A 20,625-nucleotide genomic window follows, 5' to 3' on the forward strand; every position below is an offset into this window, starting at 1 on the left:
GCGTCGCCGCCCGAGGGGCGGGCGCGTGTCCGGGGCGGCGCACTCGCGGGGGGCGGGAGCGAGCGCCGCCCTCTGCCGGAGGGTGAGTCCGCAGTCTTCGCGTCCGAGACGTTACTGCGGCTTTAAGGATTTTTTGTTTTCACGCCGAAGTGGAAGGGGTGGAGCTGACTAGATGCCTCAGAGAATACCCGGGGTTGAAAATGGAAAGTTTCGGGAGGTGGGGCAGAAAGAGGAAAGGAGGGAACGTCTGCGGAGCCTGCGCTCGGCCAGGGGGCCGATGCACAAACAGGAGGTGTGGGCGGCTGACACACCTCCGCGCGGCGGGGCGCGGCCCGGGTGTCCGGCCTGCGCCTGCGCGGAGGACTGCGCGGTAGCACCGGCTCTAAAAATACTCACGCCTTGTATACAGAAGGTGTCCTTAAAAACTGCAAGGAAGTATCACCTGAATGGTGACAGTGTTAACGCTGGGATTACAGACGAATTTTATAGTTAAAATATGTGTGTGTATTTTCCAATTTTTCTAAAAATGAGTTACTACTTTTAAAAATCTCCTTTAGGAAGTGGATATAGGCTGCTGAAATTTGTTAAGTAGCTTTCTGTAACTCAGTAAGGAAAGTGTAAAGGAGCGGTAGATGGTTATTTAGAAGAAAATCTCTGCTGAAGCCTTTTGTAAATCGAGGCCTCTGTAACTGCTACCTACTTGTTTTCATAGTTTGGATTTGGGGATACTGGGTTTTCTTAAAAAGTTATAATATCCCTAGGTGCAAAGTCATAACTTGAATCATGCGCCGCCCTCAAAAATAAAAAAATAGTAGTTTCCATCTCAAGACGTCTTCTCAACCATTTGCCCCCTGTGTAAGCACTAGGAGGTCGTGCTGCACCGGGTCCCACCACTCTTCCCCTCCGCAGCCGAACTGAGCTAGGAAGCCAGGTGGGTAAAATTGCACTCGGATTCCTCGTGGGGCAATGCCAGTGTTTTCTGTTGGGACCTATCTCATCACCAAGGCAAACCGAGCGAAGTCCCTGCACCATAATGTGATTGTAGCCGTTTCTGCAACGTTTGTTTAGATCCCGCAGGGACTGGATGATGGAGGACAGTAAGAAGTTTTAAGACTGGCAACGATAATTATTGAAGAGAAACAAATCAAATGCAGGCACATTTATTTAAGACTTAAGTCAACATTACAAATGATATGCAAGACATGTTAAACTACCTCAGCAAACAAGGAATTACATTAAAACTTTCAACTCCAACTGTAGTCTCTTTTTAATTTCTCATTGTAGGCTTTTCTCTCCCTAAAGAAGACAAAGGTCTTGGCAAACCTTACCTATCAAATGCTCCCTCTCCTATTATTTAAAGATTTTATTTCCCCTTTTTGAAAAACAGAAACTTGTACTTATTTTTGTAATGTCAATACTTATTTACATTTATCGGTTGTGATGGGGGAGAAGGGTGGTCATGGAGTAGTTTGGTCTAGCAAGGAAAAATATTTTATTACTGACTCTGTTTAATATCACTAATGCATGTGATACTAAAAAACAAACTGACGTTTACTCAGCCTCATTAATCCCTTCCTTGGGTGCCTGAATGTGCGACCCAGGAGCTATAGGTGGTCACTCTCTACCACCGGGTCTGGAAAGCAGAAAAAAGTGCTCTGTGATGAGAAAGCAGAACAGCAAAAGAGATGCAGAAAGAACCTACAGAAGGGACGGAGCCGGCGCCCCCAGCCCTGGTTCTACTCTATTCCCAAGGACTGGAGGTATCACCGCGATTGCATTTTTTTCATTTGCTAAAATTATTTTGAATGTGTTTTCTTTTGTTGCAACCGAAACGCCTTACCAGTGCCGACTTGACCTGGAAAGTCTCCTCCTTGGATCTCAAATGACTTTTCCTTCTAACTGAAAGGCAGTCATGGAATTTGGTCTCACTGTGTCCTGTGTCTGGAGTGGGGGTGGGAGTGGCACCTCCACTAGCCATGGGCAATTGTCCCTGGCAGTATAGAGGCGGTGCCGCTGGGCTGGTCTCTGATGGAGCCCCAGGAAAATGGGCATGACAGTTGCCCCTTTTTGACAGATTTCCTGCCTTTCAAGCTGGCAGATGAACCACAGATCTTACTGTGAGAAAGATGCATGAAGTTCTTTTCTGAGGGGCCGGGAGGTCTCTCTGAAGGGCAATGGAGTTGGAGAAGAACAGAGCCTTTAGTTTCACCTTAGTCATTCCTCTGAACTATACAAGGGAAGGGCCTTACAGATTTACAGTGTTCTTCCCAATTCTTTGACCTTTTTTTCTTTCTCCCCAATTCCACTCCTTCTTCTAATGCTTTCTTGTCTCAGCTCTCCAGCCTGGTGTTCCCCACAGGAGAAGGAACTCTCGTTTCCTCATCCCCTTCCTGGATCTTGCGATCTCCCCCGCTCAGTCAAAGCTGCCCCAGATCGGGAGGGAGAAGATGTGCACCTGGGTTGTAGCTCAGGTTTTGATCCTTGTCCTGGATTTGCTGACTTGGACACGTTCCAACTTCTTTGTGCTTCAGTTTCCTCATCTGTCAAATAACGACAACTACCACACAGAGTTGTCGTGACAATTAAGTGAGTTAATGTGTTCAGCACGAAGGTCAGTCGCAGGCTTATAGTAAAAGCTAGCCGCACTGCTGCTGTTGCTGTTGGCTCTGACTCCATGCGTAGGGGCACTCACTTCTCCTTGGCATCTTGCCTCAGCAACCCCACAGCTGCCCCCCTCGTTAGGCCAGCATACACCGCCCTCTCTGGGAAATCAGCCTCCCTAAACGGTTTTGGTTTAGGCCACCTCTGGATTTTGACACTATCTAACATTAGATTGTAAGCTCCTCAAAGAAGAGAACTGGTTTTGAGACTGAGAGGAACCTTTGTCAACTCTTCCCAAAACCACAGCGGTGACTTTGCAGCTGGTATGCCCTGGGGCAGTTTTTCAAGCTACCTCCTGACCTACTTCCTGAATTACTTCCTAAACCACAGGTCTCCTGCTCAGAAAAATGCAAAGATTGGTGATAAAATCCAAACTGTTGAGAATGATATTCTAGGCCAGTACTGTTCATTAGAAATGTATGCAAAACACATATGTAATTTAAAATTTTCTAGAGGCCACATTTTTAAAAGTAAAAAGGAGCAGGTGAAATTAATTTTACTAATAATTTAAATGTATACTTAGTATATCCAAAATATTACAATTAAAATATGTAAGCAATTTTTATAATTATTGGTCTATTTCAATTATTTTGTCTTTTAGTACTAAGTCTGCGACACCTTGGGCTAGTTATTTCACCTTTGTGAGACTCAGTTGCCTGATCTGCAAAAAGAAAATAATAGCTCATAGGTTTGTAGAAGATGAAATGTGCTACTGTAACAAATAACTACAGACTCAGTGGCTTAAGACAACACGAACATATTATTGTACAGTTGTGGAGATCTGAAGTCCAAAATGAGCTAAAATCAAGGCATTGTCTGACTTTGCCTCCTCTTTCCCGTATTAGGACCCTTGTGATTACATTGGGCCTGTTAGGTTTATTCAGGAAAGTTTCCCCATCGCTAGGTCTGTACCCTTCATCACATCTGCAAAGTCCCCTTTGACAGGTAAGGCAACAAATTCCTATGTCCTGGGGATTAGGACAGGGACATCTTTGGGGCCTGTTACTCTGCCTACCGCACCCAGGCACCAACCGGCACGGTGGTTGGCCACTGTCAGCCCTCAACAATTGTTATCGCTTGCTGTTAGGGAAAACCTTGACTACAGCTCTCAGTAACTTTGTATTTTTTAAATGTTTCTGTATTTGTGCTCTGTGAACTGTTACATCCCTAGCTCCTGGCACAGTGTGCTAGCACATGTTTACTCACGAACTCATACAGCCACCTTCTATGTGTAAGTCATGGTTACTAAGCAACTGGGAATATAGTTCCCAGGCTCATGAGCCTGTACTGTTAGGTGTGGATATAGAACAGGTGCTCAAATATTTGTTAAATGAATTAATGAGCACAACAGCTTACTTTCACTTCTGAAGAACATATCAATGCCTTAGTTCTCACCACACCTTCTCCCTGGAACGCTGGTTCCCACTTTTGCTTGTCAAAACTTCCTTCTAGACTTAAATACTTGCATTTCCTTTTTGTTTGTTTGTTTTTTAGGAAATGGACATTGTAACGTAACTGAACCTGTTTCTTGCCCTGCCTTGTTAGCTGAGAAACTTACTGTGAAGTTGACGGCTTGTGCTCTAGCAACAGTGTAAAACTGTGTAGTTCTTTACTGGACACTCGTCTCTAACTTGGCTATTCTTTCCTTTCATAATTTCTCTTCATTTTGTAACTCCCTCCAGTATTTATCTTTTTCTAAGCTACCTTATGTCATTTGTGAAATGAAGCAACCTGTTGTGTCCGTCAGTCAGGTCCTGTAGGACGCAGATGCCAAGATAAAGTTAGAGGTGCAGGAAGTCTGTTGGGGGTAATGCCTGAGACAGGTAAGGGGTGAGGGAGCAGTAGTCAGAGGAAGCCCTCAGACTGCATCGTGGGTTTGGCATCCAGGAAAGGACAGGGAGAAAGAACACTGCCCAGGAAGGACTGCTTCCTTGGGCAGAAGTGGGTGGCTCTGGCACCCCTGCCATGGCCCATCGCTGCCTGGGGCTGCCCAGGAGGAGTGCGGCTTGGATCAAATGCTGTGGTGGATCCCACAGGTGCTGCAGCTGAAAGATGTCAGCCAACTGCCTTCCTCCTGGTAGAGTCTCCCATGAAGGGACACGAAGGGAGGTCTGAGCTGGGGGCCTCCAGATCTGCACGGCACACTTCTTCAGTCTTGCTCCTTCATAACCTCGCCCCCATTACGAGTGCCCAGTTACCATTTCATAAATTACATTTCATAGAACCACTTAGTAAGGTAACGCAAGCATGATGTGGTAGAAGGAGTTTAGATTTGAGAGTCAGAAAGATCTGATTCACATCCCAGGATTATTTTTCCAGCTAAATCTAGATTAGTTAGAGAATCTAATGACAGTTATTTAACTTCTCTAAGACTTTAAAATAATCTGCTAAATTGATTAATAATGTTTTACCTTACAAAGTTGCTGGGAGTATTAAATAAAATGCCTGTAATTCAATATCTGCCATTTAGGAGGTGTTAAGTAAGTGTTCTACTCTCCTTTACTCTTCACTTTCGAGTAATACTCAATCACGGGATACAGCGCTATTATAAATATTGAATAATTCCTCATCTGATCTAGACTAGGTATTGGGTTGGCCAAAAAGTTTGTTTGGTTTTTTCCATAATATGACTCTGATAGTTCTTAGTTATCTTTAACTTCATTCGAAACAATTGTTAGATTGTATTTTGACAGCTGTCCAATCAAGTGTACATTTTAAAAAAAACATCAGTTGGGCTGGGCGGGGGGAAAAGGCAGAAAACTGTATTTGAACAACAACAACAAAAAATAAAATTAAAAAACCCCATCAAAATTGGTGGATTTTTGTGTAGCTATTTTAATACTGAAGATGGAAGAAAATAAGCAGTGTTTTCAGTGTATTATGCTTTATTCTTTCAAGAAAGGTAACAATGCAACTGAAACACAAAAGAAGATTTGTGCAGTATCTGAAAAAGTATCGAATATGTCAAAAGTGGTTTGTGAAGTTTTGTGCTGGAGATTTCTCCTTGGATGATGTTCCACGGTCAGACAGACCAGTTGATGTTGATGGCGATCAAACCGAGACATCGAGGACAGTCAACATTATACCACGTGGGAGACAGCTGACACACGCAACATATCCAAGTCAATCAAGTTATTGGTGAAAATGAAAAATGTGTCTTTTATTTTATGGAAAAAAGTAAACGAACATTTTGGCCAAACCAGTATTATTATTTCTAAGAAACTGTGATTAAAAAAGGTGAGTGCCTGGCTCAAGGTCACACAGCCAGAGGCAGAGCTGGGATTTGAACTAGAGTCTTCCGGTTTCAATTTCAGCATTTTTAATGTATTCTTGGCAGTTTCCAGGGAAGTGAGCTGTGATGGTTCAATACAGAGCCAATGTAAGAAACACATGTAACCACCTACAGGTGGAATTCAGTGACAAGAGGGCAGGGCGAGATGTTGGGGCTGAAAAATCTGAAAAAGAAGGCAAATCAGTAACCATTGCACATGAAGAGGGAATAAAGAGCACTGCATATATTTTTCAAATAAATGTATTGATAGAATAAGGAGTTTTTAGCCCTGAACAGTCTAGCCAGAAAACTGCTGAAGAGAAATAAATGGCTTTTCCTTGGCCTGAAACTGTAACAGGAAATGAAAAATTCCTTCCAGACTCCCCAACACTGTTGTGATTCTGCTTTGTTTCCTGCTAGTAAATTAAACACAGCACTTGAAAATGGCCTTTGCGCACAGCATGCTTGAACCAAATGTGTGCTAAAACCATCTCCCTTCTGTCCTTTGTCAAAACTTACTCCTAAACTCTTTAAATTTCCTGGATTTGAGATGCTTGGACTATAATTAGAAATAACGTCCTCGTAAATGACGATAAGTGAGTACACATTATAGAGCGTCGTCACTTTCCCCCCTTTGTTACTAGAATATTAACTTGAGATGGCTCGTGCCAGTCAAGCCATCTCCATAGTTCCCTATTTCCTTTCTTTTCCGTTCCAATTCACACTGGAGCAGATCGATTTGCTAGCAAAGATGATGGATACAAAATGGCATTCTTTACAGTTATCAAGTGCCCATGGCATTGCCTACCTTTGTGGCATTTTCAAGGTCAGTTTCATTTCTGTGGACTGTGATTTAGGTCAGATATATTTACAATGGCCTCATTGCACCCTCCCTTTGTCTTCCTGGAATATACCTAGCAGCAGCTTCTGCCTGTGTACGGGCTTCGTGTATTCTGGACACATGTAAAGCCAGCCCTGAGCCTGTGCCCCCAGTTTTCTCCCATGAGCCTGGGCATGGCATGTCTGAGACGGCTGTGATAGGCAAGGGCTGGGAAAAGAGGCTGAGGCACAGACTCCTAAGCAGGTCATGGGAGGTAGAAGCTGGGCCTGAGAGGTGGTTCTGGCACCTGTCACCCAAAGTCCTCATGGCAGAATGGCATGTTCTAAAGAAAAAGGCTGTTGCCCTGAAGGCTGTGGAATCTCTCTGGAACATAGGTAGAGTCCCGACAGGCCCTTTGTCAAAAACAAAAATGTGAGAGGACATGCGAATACCTTCAGGACCCTTTTCTGCTTAAGGTATCAGGGTTTCTTCGTGAAATATTCACCCGAGGTATTCAATCCAGAGCCTGGAATTGAACAGGCCCTGCCTGCAACCCTTTCAGTGTGGCTTGGGATCACCACAAGTGCTCAAAATGACAACTGATTACTCTTGCTTTCACACCGGGCAATTAAAAATTGCTTGCAACTTGATGGCACTGTTACACAGTACAAAGGAAGTTTGTGTAATCTTGATTTTAAAAGAAAGTATTATTACCATTTCTTTTGCAGTGATGGTTCAGATGTATCTTATTTAGTTAGACAAAGGAGGACCTTCTGCACTGTTTCAAAGTTCTCCCTTGCTCAGGAAGCCCACAGGCTTAAAGAGCAGACCCACAAACTGGGTCATGAAGAGATAAGACTTAATGATCTTCAGTTTTGTTTTCTTAACAATAAGGTCTCCAGCACTAGGAGAGTTAGACTACTCACTGTTCTATCATCCTCTGGAATTTTCTATGCACATACTTTTTATCATGCCTTTCTCTACATCTCTGCACCTTGAAAGGCTACTTACTCTTCAAGATGCAGCTTTCATGACCTCTTAGCTACACCCTTCCCAATGAAAACAAAAAGCCATTGACAACGATCTTTCCTAAATCCTGAAACACTTGGCTTGGACATTTTAATGAAATTTATTAGAGCATTCTCTAAATGGTTATCTGTGCTCAGACTGGATCTTTTAAGGCACAGATTATTTTAAATTTCTCAAATATGCTTAACAAATATTAATAATGGCTACTGTTTCCAACAAGGAATTTAGGATAAAACCCATCAAAACTTTAGTCAGTCTCTTGAAGTAAATATAACTTGATTTTATGATGAGTCATACACAAATTTGGCAACTTTATGGGTTAACTATTAAAAAAAAATCACACTGTATTCTGTAATAAATAAAGACTGGTGATTTTGTTGATTATAAAAGTTCTAAAAGGAACTGGTTAATAAGGTAGAGATTGGTCAATTTCCTAAATGTTTTCCTGTGTTTGGCATGTGTCTATTTAATAAGTATAGCTTCTACTCAGTGTGTAATTAAAATTCCAACATTGTACTTCATTACCACTCTTATTTTTCCTCACAGTTATACAAGTAGTGGTTATGCTGTGTTACTGCCTTTCTTTCCAAGGAAAACTAGAGTTTTAGACCTTAAAGATATTTAAATGTTGTTTCTCAAGCAACACCTTACACAATTGTTATGCTTTATCACTGTATAAAAATGTACAGTGGTTTATTGACATGTACATTCCGATATGTTTACAGCTGCAGGATAATGAGGCACACTCAGTATTGCACTTCATTAAAATTTCAGGCTCAAACTTAACCTAGAAGTTTAAATGAAACTGCATTTGTAATTTAATAATTCTTATAGAGGACAAACATTGATATCTTTATATACAGTGTAATACTTATTACATTTATATGCCATCCTAACACAATTTTTTTTAAATAACAGTCTAAGAAATAAACCAGAATATTCTTCTTTTTATCCCCACCCGTGATGCAATTGTACAGGATTACAAAAAGGCAGTATACAATAAACAGTGATTTTTCTGCTTGAAAGCCAGCATCATTCTTAGTCCATGGACATGGTGATTCTTTTTATATCAATTATCTATAAATGTCCAATGCTTCACAGGCCAATGACGGCAATGGCCACATGCAAACACCTCACAAGTTTGATGTCTTGGCTCAAAGAAAATAAACCAAAATAATGGGGAAACTTTCCACAGCAAGAATTATGTACATGGTATTTGGCATCCTTCTTGCACTGTAAATGGTTCGTTTTCATGGATGTAAAAATGGTCCCGTCCTTATCCTGAGCAGAGTTTAAACTTTACCACATCCTGTTAGAGGATGAGGCAGCTTTTCTCTCCACAGACACAGGAATCTGAGTGATTTAAAAAGTGTGAGCATTTCTGCACACTCCACAACCCAGAGCAAACTCTTCCCCAGTGGGTGGATGAACAACATGGAGTGGACATTCAGTGCCTTCTAATTGTTTGCCTTTGGGACCTGTATAAATTTTGAAGGAGGCAAAAGAATAAAATTAAAAATATATATACATACAAACCTAATGTAAATCACTAAGTTATTCAAAGAAATAAGAAATAATATAACAATGGTTATAAGAATATAAAATTAAAAAATTATTTTTTCCTAACTGCACAAGTAAAAGTGTCCCCATAAAAAAACTCAACATCCCAGGTGTTATAAAATTAAAAAATTATTTTTTCCTAACTGCACAAGTAAAAGTGTCCCCATAAAAAAACTCAACATCCCAGGTGTATATAATGCATAGAAGGTACATGGCTCCTTCCTTGCAACATCCTGCCTCGAGATAACCACTAAGAGCCACAGATCATTTTCTGTTAATAAATGCACTTGGTTCATCATTTTAAAGCAAAGAGCAATGAACAAAAGTGGCCACAAAAATCCTTCAATGTAGTCCTGCAGGAAATTATTCTAGATGAGAAAATACAGACTTTTGTATAAAACTTTCTTTCCAGGTAAAAATAGATTTAAATGTAACCAAGCCATGTTACCCTTTCATCTTCTTTGAAAAAAAAGGCACGCACTGATAAAATGGGAAGACTGGTTATTAGTGTTCTTTTGAAAAGTAGATAGGAGGGCAATTAGTAGAAAAATAAAAATCATCTTGGAAATATCAACAATAATATAAAATGGAATATAATCTGGAAGGAACACTTTGGGAAAGATAAATTTGTAGATAATAATCAAACTAGGCTTAAAGCGAACAAAAAATCATACTTTTCCATTCTTTAAAAGACTGGTGATGCTCATGTGCACTAGCACCCTGGCAACAAGGTCGTCAGGAAATATTTTAGAAAGGAATTGACAGAGGGATTGTCTACTTTGACTTCTTAACCCAGACTCTTGTTTTCATATACTATTCAAAATTAATGGGTTGGCAGTAATTAGAGAGTCCTTTTCTCTTTCTAAGTAAATTGCACCTTCCCTGTTGATTTCACTGTGCTGTTCTCCTTTAATTCTCTTCCGCTTCTCTGAACGAATGGATGAGTAAGAGGAATGTGTGGGACAGAAAAAGCTCACCTCAATCTAAGGGTATAGTCTCAGGCCAGCTACTTGGCTTCTCTCCGTTTGTAAACCAGGGGAGGGGGCAATACTATCTACCTTGTAGGCTGTAAAAATTCGGTAAGAAAATACATGTGAAAAAGCCCAGGATCAACGTCAGTTCCTTCCTTCCTGCCACGTCCCCGACTCCTCTCCCACCTCATTCCTGTGGCTCACAAGTGTTCAGAGGACAAAGTCCTGTCCGTGGGCTGACCTGGATGATCAGGTGAATGTACGGGGGAGGCCCTGCTGTGGCCTGGCCTGGCCTCCTTCTCTCAGTGACTAGCCACCACTGTGCGCTCTGCAATGCCTGTTTCATTACTAGTTGACTTCCTTTTTGTTTTTACTATTTTTTTTGAGATAGAAGAAACTTTCTCTCATTGAATAAAATTTAGATTTTCCCTTATGGAACTGCTTACCTCTAAACTTCCTCAACTAGAAGCTGACTATTTATCTCCCAAGCTCTTCTGTGCCAAAAGGCCAGGAAGCAAGATTGACTTTCCTGGCTCTCACTTATTTCCAGACCACTAACCTACTTTCATTCCATAATCCCTCCTCCCCTCAGGCTCAAAAGAGCTAGAACACTGCCTGACCCCTTTTCATTCGCTGACCTCCAGACCACCACCTCCTCCTGCGAATGATGGCTCACACCTCTATGGGACATTATCTTACACACTCTAGCCTCACATTATCCTGACCTTGCCTCCTTCAAGGTCCACTACATCTATTTTTCTTAAGAGGTTTTTAGAGATGGAACAGTGTTTAACAATTTTTATTTGACACAAGAAAATAGCAAAAAGTAGCCTTACATTAAAAAAAAAAACCCAACCTCTTCATCTTACCATTTTTATTTTTGAAGAAATAATGTATCTCTCTCATAGTTTAAAAACCAGTAAGAAGCCACCTTCCCCTATCTTCCCCCATATTCCCTGTTTTCCCCCAAAGTTAACAAATTTTATTAATTTCTTATGTATCTTTCCAGTGCTTTTGTGCAAATATAAACAAGTATATAGTCATTTCCTCCTTTCTTACAAAGGCAGCATATTATATATACTCTTTTATAATTTGAATTTTCATTTAATACGATCTCCTATAGATCTTTCCATATCAGTACATAGAAATTCCATCCTCAATTCCATCCTCAGTCGCCTTATTTTATTAATGGAGCGTATTACTTAGTGTTCAACCCCCCCCACTTGTATAGTGTATGCATTGTTATCATTACAAGCAATGCTGCAGTCAGAACCTTGCACCTTTCCCTTGTTTACGCTCCCCACACACGTGGGCATATCCCCGGAAGTGGGACTGTTGGAGGGCGCCTGCGTTTGCCATTTTGAGAGCCACCGCGGGGTGCACCACTTGCACTCCGAAAAGCAGCAGATGAGTGTGCGTTTCCCAGCTTTAACAACATTGTATATTGTGGTGCCCGTGCTTCTGCATGCATTTTCACAAAGTCCAGACACACCTTATGCAAAATTCTCTTCCACTTCTCTCACTTCCATTAAGCCTGTCATCCCACCTCACTGTCATCACCAGCCTCCTAACTGATTCCAAATTTTCAGTTTCTTTTTCGTTTCATACTGACTTTTTCTCAGCCTGACCTCCACAGACAACCATTTCCCCTGTATTTTCAGTGGCTTCTTAAATTCCCTTGGCTTTCTGATGCTCACTACACTGCCAGTTTCCAGTCATTCTAGATTAAATCACTTGTCTATTGTATGGTGCAGGTTCCAGGCTTCTTAAAAAAAGAAATTACAAAATCTCTTTAAATGGTTGTCATCCATTATGGTTTCAAACTGCACACGGCCCTTTAGTGCTAAACAGCAATCCTTTCACTAATCGTTAGTGGACTTCCTTCTTAGCCCCCAAGCAATCTGCTCCATTCTAGCTCCTCGCCCCTCACTCTTGGTGAGGGTCTCACTTTCTACTTTATTCAGAAAGTCAGAAGTTCGTAAGAGCCGGCCCCTTGGGTTCTTTAGGAGAGTCTGAACTGGGTTTCTGCCACTTGAAACAAAGTGTTCCTATGTCATCCTTCAGTAAAGCCAGACAGCACGATCACATGTGAAAAGACTAACAGCGTACCTGCAGGACAGTGTGGTAGTTCTTCCTTAGGAATGCTAGTCATCCTTTGAAAATCATCGTGACAAGCATTACAAAAGTGTGTTGTTCCAAAACAGAAAAAGACAGCCACTGAACAGCAGTAGCGGCATTTATACTCCAAAAAGTCTGTGCCATGTTTTGGACACATCTATAGCAAAAGAAAACAGACACGAGCTCATGGTGAATCTATTTCAATTACACTTAAGATAGTCATATATATAACTCAGTGATTCATATTTTAAGAGTATACACAGCTCTAAAAACTCATTGAAAAATTGATGATACACAACATTTAAAAAAGAACAACTGTGTGGCTTTCCCCAAAGGGTCTGGACAAGCCTCAATTTCTAATCCCAGTTTCATCATAACTAATTTTATTTAAGTTAGCCCCTTAATTTCCTCGTGAATGTTTTCTGGTAGCCAAGTTATAAAATGAAGATTTCATGGAAGGGGGGAAAATCTAAAAGTGTGACTGCAAGTTTAAGAAAATGAAATAAATACACATTAATTGTTGAAATATGGTGATTATTTTATGGGAGACAAAATTATAAAATGCAAATCCCATCTAAAATAAATAACATATATGAAATAATTTGAAAAATTATACAACATCAGAAAATGAAGAGGGGGAAACCTGCTATACCTTTTCCACCATGCTTACTATTTACTATTACTGATCCTTACCACCCTTACTAACTACTATTAAAAAAAATAGAGGGGACTTCCAGTCCAGACAGAGCTGTAGGTAAACACGGTTTGCCTCCTACACATCCACAGCAAAAATTACACTAGACTTCAAAACAAATGTCCCCCAGCATTGTCAGAAAACTGAGCTATATGGAAGTCAGACAACCAAGGAACTGAAGAAGACACAGTCATTCAGATGGGTAGGAAGGGTGGAGATGCTCGGAGAGGCGCAGGCACGTGGAGAGGCGCAAAGATGCGAACAGGTGGTCCCGCACCGAGACGTGATGGCTAAAAATGGAAAGGATACCTAGGGAGCGAGGGACCCCAGCCCCACACCAGACCACCCAGCCCAGGGTTCCTACACAAGGAAGATAAGTACCCATAAATTCTGGCTGTAAAAACCAGTGGGGGTTGGGGTGGCAGAAGAAACTGCTAATCTCGGAAGTCTCCCCTGAAGGGCCCACAATAGACTTAGGACTTACACAGACTCACTCCCTCTGGGCTTTAGCACCAGGGCAACAGCAGGAAGGGCACCAGTGGCATATGGGAGAAACTGAAGTGTGTGGCATCAGGGTGAATGCCAGGGGACAGCTTCCATCCAGACAATACTCCAGAGGCCAGGCAGCAGCACTGTCCCCTTTCTGAGCCCTCCTCCACACAGAGCCACAGAACAGTGACATGGGTTGCCCCACCCTGGTGATTACCTAAGGCCCCACCCCATCCAACTTACACGTGTATTCTTTCTTTTTTTAATGCTTTTCTACAATAGCCCATGCTACTGAGAGAGGGGGTCAAAGCAGCTCTACCTAATACACGGAAACAAACACAGGGAGGCTGCCAAAATGAGGAGACAAAGAAATATGGCCCAAATGAAAGAAGAGAACAAAACCCCAGAGAAAGAACTAAATGAAGTGGACATAAGCAATCTATCAGATGCAGAGTTCAAAACAGGTTATTAGGATGCTCAAGGTATTTCATCAGCATATAAAAAAAAACTCATTGGGTACTTCAACAGCATAGAAAAGACCCAGGCAGAAATGAAGGTTACACTAAGTGAAATAAAGAAAAATTTACAGGGAACCAACAGTGGAGTAGATTGAAGCCGAGAATCAGATCAATGATTTGGAACATAAGGAAGAAAAAAAACATTCAATCAGAACAGCCAGAAGAAAAAAGAATCCAAAAAAATGAGGATAGGATAAGGAGCCTCTGGGACATCTTCAAACATACCAACACTCAAATTACAGGTGTGCCAGAAGGAGAAGAGAAAGAACTTATTTATAATGAAAGAAAACTTCCCTAATTTGGTGAAGGAAATAGACATACAGTCCGGGAAGCAAAGACAGTACCAAACAAGATGGATGCAAAGAGGACCACACCAGGACAATCATAATTAAAATGCCAAAGGTTAAAGATGAAGAGAGAATCTTAAAAGCAGCAAGAGAAAAGCAGAGAGTTACCTACAGGGGAGTTCCCATGAAACTGTCAGCTGACTTCTCAAAGAAACTCTGCAGCCAGAAGAGACTGGCAAGAAGTGTTAAAAGTGAAAAACAAGGGCCTACATCCAAGATTACCCTATCCGGCCAAACTATCGTTTAGAATTGAAAGGTGGATAAAGTGCTTCCCAAAGTAAAGATAAAGGAGTTCATCATCACCAAGTCATTATTATGTAAAATGTTAAAGGGACTTATTTAAGGAAAAGAAGATCAAAACTATGAACACTAAAACGGCAATAAATTCACAACTATCGACAACAATCTAAAAACAAACTAAACAAACATGTAGAACAGAAACAGATACATAGATATGGAGGGTTATCACTTGGGAGGGGGCGAAGGGAGAAGGGGGAAAAGATGCAGAGATTAAGAAATACAAATTGTTAAGTATAAGATAGGCAGGGGAATGTTAGGAACAGTATAGGAAATGGAGAAGTCAAAAAACTTCCATGCATGACCCATGGACATGAACTAAGGAGGGACTGCTGGAGGGAATGGGGAGGTACTAGGTGGAGGGGGACAAAGGGGGAAGAATTGGGACAACTGTAATAGCATAATCAGTAAGATATATTAAAAAAATAGAACTTTAATGTTTCTAAACTGTCCTTTCTAATAAAAATGTTCTACCCACCTGAGCCCTGGACACATCAGAACAGGCACCACAGATGAGCTCTCTGGGATCATAGTCATCCCCTTGTCCAGCCTCAGCATCACAGCGAGCTTCGCCACCAAAATACGCCTAGGGACAAAACGCATTGAGATCAGAGCAGGAAAAAATCTCTGCCATGGGAGATACAGTCTGGGTGTAGTAGCAGTAAGATCGGGAGGTCTCAGGAAATACTACTGCCTGTTAGGCACTCCCTTGCAAAGCCACGTGGGTGACCACACTTCTGCCTGTGGGGCAGATCGGGTGAGAAATAAAGCTACTGCTCTTCAATTCTGGAATGGAGGCGTGTGCACACTAGGAAGTTCAAACATTGTACCTGTCAAAGCAAAATAACAAAAGATTGTATAATACTCTAAAAACATATCAAAATAGGATACTAAGTACTAAAGAGAAACTGCTTTTTCAGGGTAAAGTTGGAATAGGTTTTCATCATTTTGAAAGAGTAAATAACATCTTCCTTTCCACTGCTTTAAAAAATATACTTAGAACTTCTCCAATTTTAATCTACAGAACAAAAAACATGCCTAAAGTAAATTTTAATACAGAATTATCATACTCAGGCTAATGGGAAAGAAAAAAAATCAATTTTAACCACACACAAATTTTTAAAAAGCAAAGACAAATTTGGTAATTCTGATCAGAATACTGTTCATATTTATGAGGCTACACTGTATGCAAGAACGGATCGGTATCCAGTACAGACACTTGAGTAACAAATGATTTAACTGAACCTGCTCTGGACACAGAATGAATGAGGTCAATTATAACTGGAGCAATCTACATGCACATGTCCCACAGCCAAAAACGCCATGTCCGTAATTGTGGATAAACAAGATGAGTCAATATAACTCTATCATCTGTACTAGAAAAACAGGTCAGAAGACAGGCTCCATTGATTCACAGGCTATTAAGTGGTCATCTACTAGCTACATTTGGCCTCAGAAATATTTCATTTGTCCTGGGATCTATTCCAGCTGTTTTACTTTTCTAGATCCCCTGCGTGGCTTCCTGGACATTTGACTGCCATCCTTGTGGTAGAACAATATTCATTTATGATGTTTAGTACAATAAACACACAGAAATAATGTTTTATTATTCGTTACAATTCACAGATACACAGTATTGGTCTTTCCTGTGTGTGTGTGTGTGTGTGTGTGTGTATCTGCCTTTCTGGCTACCATCTATTTATCTTTCCATTCATTATCAGTATTTTCTTTTTGCTATACTGGGAGACTATGCATCTTTCATTTATTAATTCCTTTGTTCATTTATTCACTTTCTAATTAACTTAGTGTCTAATCAGTGCCAAGTACCGAAGACGGGGAAATTACAAAAAAGTCTTTGTCCTCATGGAACTTACCACGTGGGGTAGAGAGACAAGTGAGCCAGCCATCATGCTTCAGAATACTGAGCGCTATGATGGACGTATGCCAGATATCTACATCATGGGGTGGTGGTGAGGAGGTGTGGGCACGTTTCAGAGGAGGTGAAACCTGATCTGAACCCATAAGTATGGTAGATGTGGCTCTGCATGTGAGCATGTGTGCATGGTGGGTGGCAGGCGAGAGAAAAACACAGACCAGGTAGAGAAGAGCATTTCATGAAGAGAAATCACCTATGCAACAGCATGGAAGTGTCAGCGTGTGAGTGGACGTGGCCAAGCTTGGGGAACTGTAAGCTGTCCAGTATTTTGTAGCATAGGGTGCAAATGGTAGTGTAATAGGGGATGAGATGAAGGGTGGACTGGGCTACAGGATTATGAGCAGAGCAGTGACAATCAGATCTGAGAAATACTAATCTACGAGTAGCGGTGTAAGTATAAAGGACGGGGTGGAGCGGCTAGGGGCTCCACAAAAGGAGTTTAGTAAAAAGGCTGCTACAGGCAGACAGCTCTGGGGGAAATTTGGGGGTGGGTGGAGGGATTGAGCAAAAAAAAAGAGAGAGAGAGAGAGAGAGATCTCATGGACATGAAAAAAGAAAAAAAACGAGGAAAAAAAAAAAGGCTGCCATAATTACCAAAGAAAATCATTAGGGTTGCTGAAGATGTCATAGGAGGGAAAAAAAAACTCGGGACAGATTTAAAGGCAGAACTGAAAGGACTTTGTAAATTAACACTGGAGATTGAGAGAGAGTCAAAATTGAATGGAATACTGAACATATGAACTCTGAAGTATCTGTGAGACATCCAAATGTCTGAAAGGCAGTTGGATATTTGTATATAAATCTCAAAAATTTTGGAAGGTCGTAACATTACAAGTGGTCAGCAAAGGCATGGGTGTACAGGAGGTCACCAAAGATAAAGAGGTATCATTAAGCAAGGACTTCGAGCTGGGAAATATGGAAGAGGCAGGTGAATAAAAGGGACCCCTGGGAGGGAGTTAAAGACAAAGGACCAGAGAGGGAGGAGAATATTAAAAAAAAGTGTTTTGTCAGAAGGCAAGGATGTAAGGATTTAAGGAGGAAATGCTCAAAAGAGTCAAGTAAGAGAGGTTTATTCAAGAACCACCTGGATTTGGCAAACAGGAGGTTATTACTGATGGGAAGTAGCTTGTGTACAGCAATATATCATGTTTTGGAAATAGTCTGCATAGGTTAAAAAAAAATCTCAAAACAAATTAAGTAAATAGATTCAACTTGAAACATAGTACCAAGCTTTCTCATTTTAAACTTCAGACTTAAGATGTAAGAATAATTGGATATCAGGATACAATTCAATCTCTTAATCACACAGACAATCTGTAGGTCTTAACTCTTAGTACAATTTATAGCATACCTTTCTGCACTTGTAGCAAACATAGTATGCATATCTGTTCATGGCGTAGCCGGCGGGGTCATTATAAAACCTCACCCCGGGCGTCGTGATAGCTTCACTCTTATGCAGACCTTCGTATTCCAATCTCATTAAGGCTTTTCTTCTGACATCCTCATAGAGTTCTTTTATGGGATCAAGCAGGTCTTTTAATACTATGTGATTTATTTTGTTCTGAAATTTAAAAAATAAACATCCTTTAAGAGAATCACTTATTAACTAAACAGCATGCACCAAAGTGCCAAGCACTGTGCTAGGAGGTACCTAAAATTTTTCTGAATAAAATGGCATTTAAAAGTAATCTTGCAAAGTCCTCACAAGCCCGTATTTTCCCAAGAGCAGGGAAAATGGAGAAGTGAGGCACAGAATGTGAAAATTCCATTTTATTAGCTTCACATTCCTGAGCATGGGACACACCTCCTGCTGCCTGGGCTGTGCTGGGAGCGAAAGGTTACCTTGCTGCCACAAAGACGACACACTCCTTCTGTGTGTGTCGTGGTTCCTCGACGCTAGGGTAGAATGTCAGGTGACAGGAATAGGCAGGTAGTATTTTCTATACCACCTTCATGTGTCATTTCTTAAATGTGACCTTTTATTGGTGGCACTGTATGAGTTGAGAAAGCAAATACTACAATCCTTTTTATTATTTCTCAGTTTAACTAAGCAATGATTATGTTGTCTTTCCATATCATACCCTATATACCAACCTGAAAATCTGAAGAAAATAGGGAGAACTAAATAGAAAAAAAAAGAAGATTAGAGAAGGCATTGCTAATCACATTCTTAAACAAAGGTTTTTTTTAATAATCATTATTAGCTTGACAAAACAACTTGCTACTTTGCTTATTACTATCTTTGTAGAGATGTTTGTCAAAAATTCTCTTCTCATTTTATCTGAGCTCTGAAAGAACCTGTCTTAATGGCACTGGAAGTTCAGGTTCCACCCTTTAATGCAGGTATCACTACCTGCAAGTGCCAGAGGCTCGTTCTTCCCTTTGGGAGTCACCCACTGGCCTGTCACATGGCCCCAGCTCTCAGGGGATCTGAAAGCCGTGACACATGCCCTTCAGTGCTTGATGACGTCTAAATGAATTTTATAATGCAGACTGTTTAATTTAACAAGCTTTTAACTGACAATTACTATTTTCAAATGCATTATAATAGATCTATTATATTCCCAGGTAGCACCTGGATAAAGAGAGCAGAAATTGATGGGGGATGGTGGTAAAAAAGTAAACTGGAAAGGATACTGAGAGATACTGACACATATTCATTCTGAAAGACGAAAGACGAAGATAAAGATGAAAGTAGGTAGAAAGTAGATAATTTCTGATTCTTTCCATACCTTGCAGATGGGACAAGATATAAATCCAAATGTTATCCTTGGACCAAGCCATCTGTTTTCCAAAACTCGCCGGCAGCACTGTAAGTGGAATACGTGACTACAGTCCAGCTTAAAGAAAGAAAAGAGAAGGATATAAGCAAATGCAATAATGATAACACCAGCAACCGGCAGATTATTAAATGTATGATGCTACTGAAAGCAGGTAAGAGAAAAATCAAGAAATTTAGTTCAATGAAATTTTAGCACTTTTCCACTATTTAGAATACATTAACTAGGCCTTCAGCTTCTCCCAATTTTTTAGCATACATATATTAATGCCAGCTTATAGAGAGTAAGCTGGGTTCGGAAAAGTGCAAAATTACTCAGTTCTGTCTCTTACAAAATTAAGAGGAAACTACTAACTTAAAGATTTAAGATATATTTGAGAATATTACTTTGGAATCACAAGAAGTAGAATTATAAAAAAACGAGGAGTAAAAGTAAAAAAGAGATATTTAGCAAATAGTAACTTATGTATTATTAATATTACAGACAGAGGTATACACATTGTGTATAGAGGCACATCATTGCATCATTAGGGACAGATCAATTATACAGTGTATTAAACACCACTCTGGATTTTGAAAATTAAGAAGAGAGAAGTTACTGGATAATCTATTTTTCATCTCTATGTACACTTTATACATTCTATTACTTATACAGGCTCACACAAATTACAAATTAAAGCTAAACACACAAAATGTAAACAGAACCTAAGAGACAGAATTTTCTCTTTAATAAACTGGTGGGTATTAATGGAACATTTTCTACTGACGATAATAACCTAGATGCATTTACAACATTAGAAGCTGAGACAACCTGAATGGCCGGTGCTGCCGAGAGCGCCTCAGTGAAGCATATCATGCACATGTCGTCGGCATCTTGCTTCAGCGTTGTGGCGTTTTTATCACAGCCGTGTAGACAGGGCAGACAATGCTCTTCGTTCTTTACACCTCCACATGGATGGCCACAAGGATGGGTCTTACTGCAGGCTATCTTAGCATATTCCTGGTAAACGAATTACAACGGCACATGAAATATCAAAGCAGCACACATCCTGGTAATTATACACATTATACTCATTTTCCAAGATACCTCCCACAGGAAATACATATTAAGGAGGTTACAGTAAAGTAATTTTTA

The 20,625-nt window shown here is 40.6% G+C and overlaps 1 protein-coding gene across 14 annotated transcripts in view; it reads right to left on the reverse strand.

Annotated features, from left to right (window-relative positions):
* Positions 1–8,742: 8,742 nt before the first annotated feature.
* Positions 8,743–20,625, reverse strand: part of MYCBP2 (MYC binding protein 2) — a 262,323-nt gene continuing 250,440 nt past the window's right edge. For all 14 annotated transcript variants that reach the window (XM_045201677.3, XM_045201639.3, XM_024568966.4 and 11 more), the window contains 6 exons: positions 20,302–20,490; positions 19,444–19,551; positions 18,063–18,272; positions 15,254–15,361; positions 12,422–12,587; positions 8,743–9,259 (listed from right to left, as the gene is read on the reverse strand). In XM_045201677.3, the coding sequence (XP_045057612.2) occupies positions 9,144–9,259; positions 12,422–12,587; positions 15,254–15,361; positions 18,063–18,272; positions 19,444–19,551; positions 20,302–20,490 (897 nt within the window). In that variant the 3' untranslated portion in view covers positions 8,743–9,143. The remainder of the gene's footprint in view (positions 9,260–12,421; positions 12,588–15,253; positions 15,362–18,062; positions 18,273–19,443; positions 19,552–20,301; positions 20,491–20,625) is intronic.

The sequence above is a fragment of the Desmodus rotundus genome, chromosome 13 (genome assembly GCF_022682495.2).
Source record: "Desmodus rotundus isolate HL8 chromosome 13, HLdesRot8A.1, whole genome shotgun sequence".
Classification (NCBI taxonomy): domain Eukaryota; kingdom Metazoa; phylum Chordata; class Mammalia; order Chiroptera; family Phyllostomidae; genus Desmodus; species Desmodus rotundus.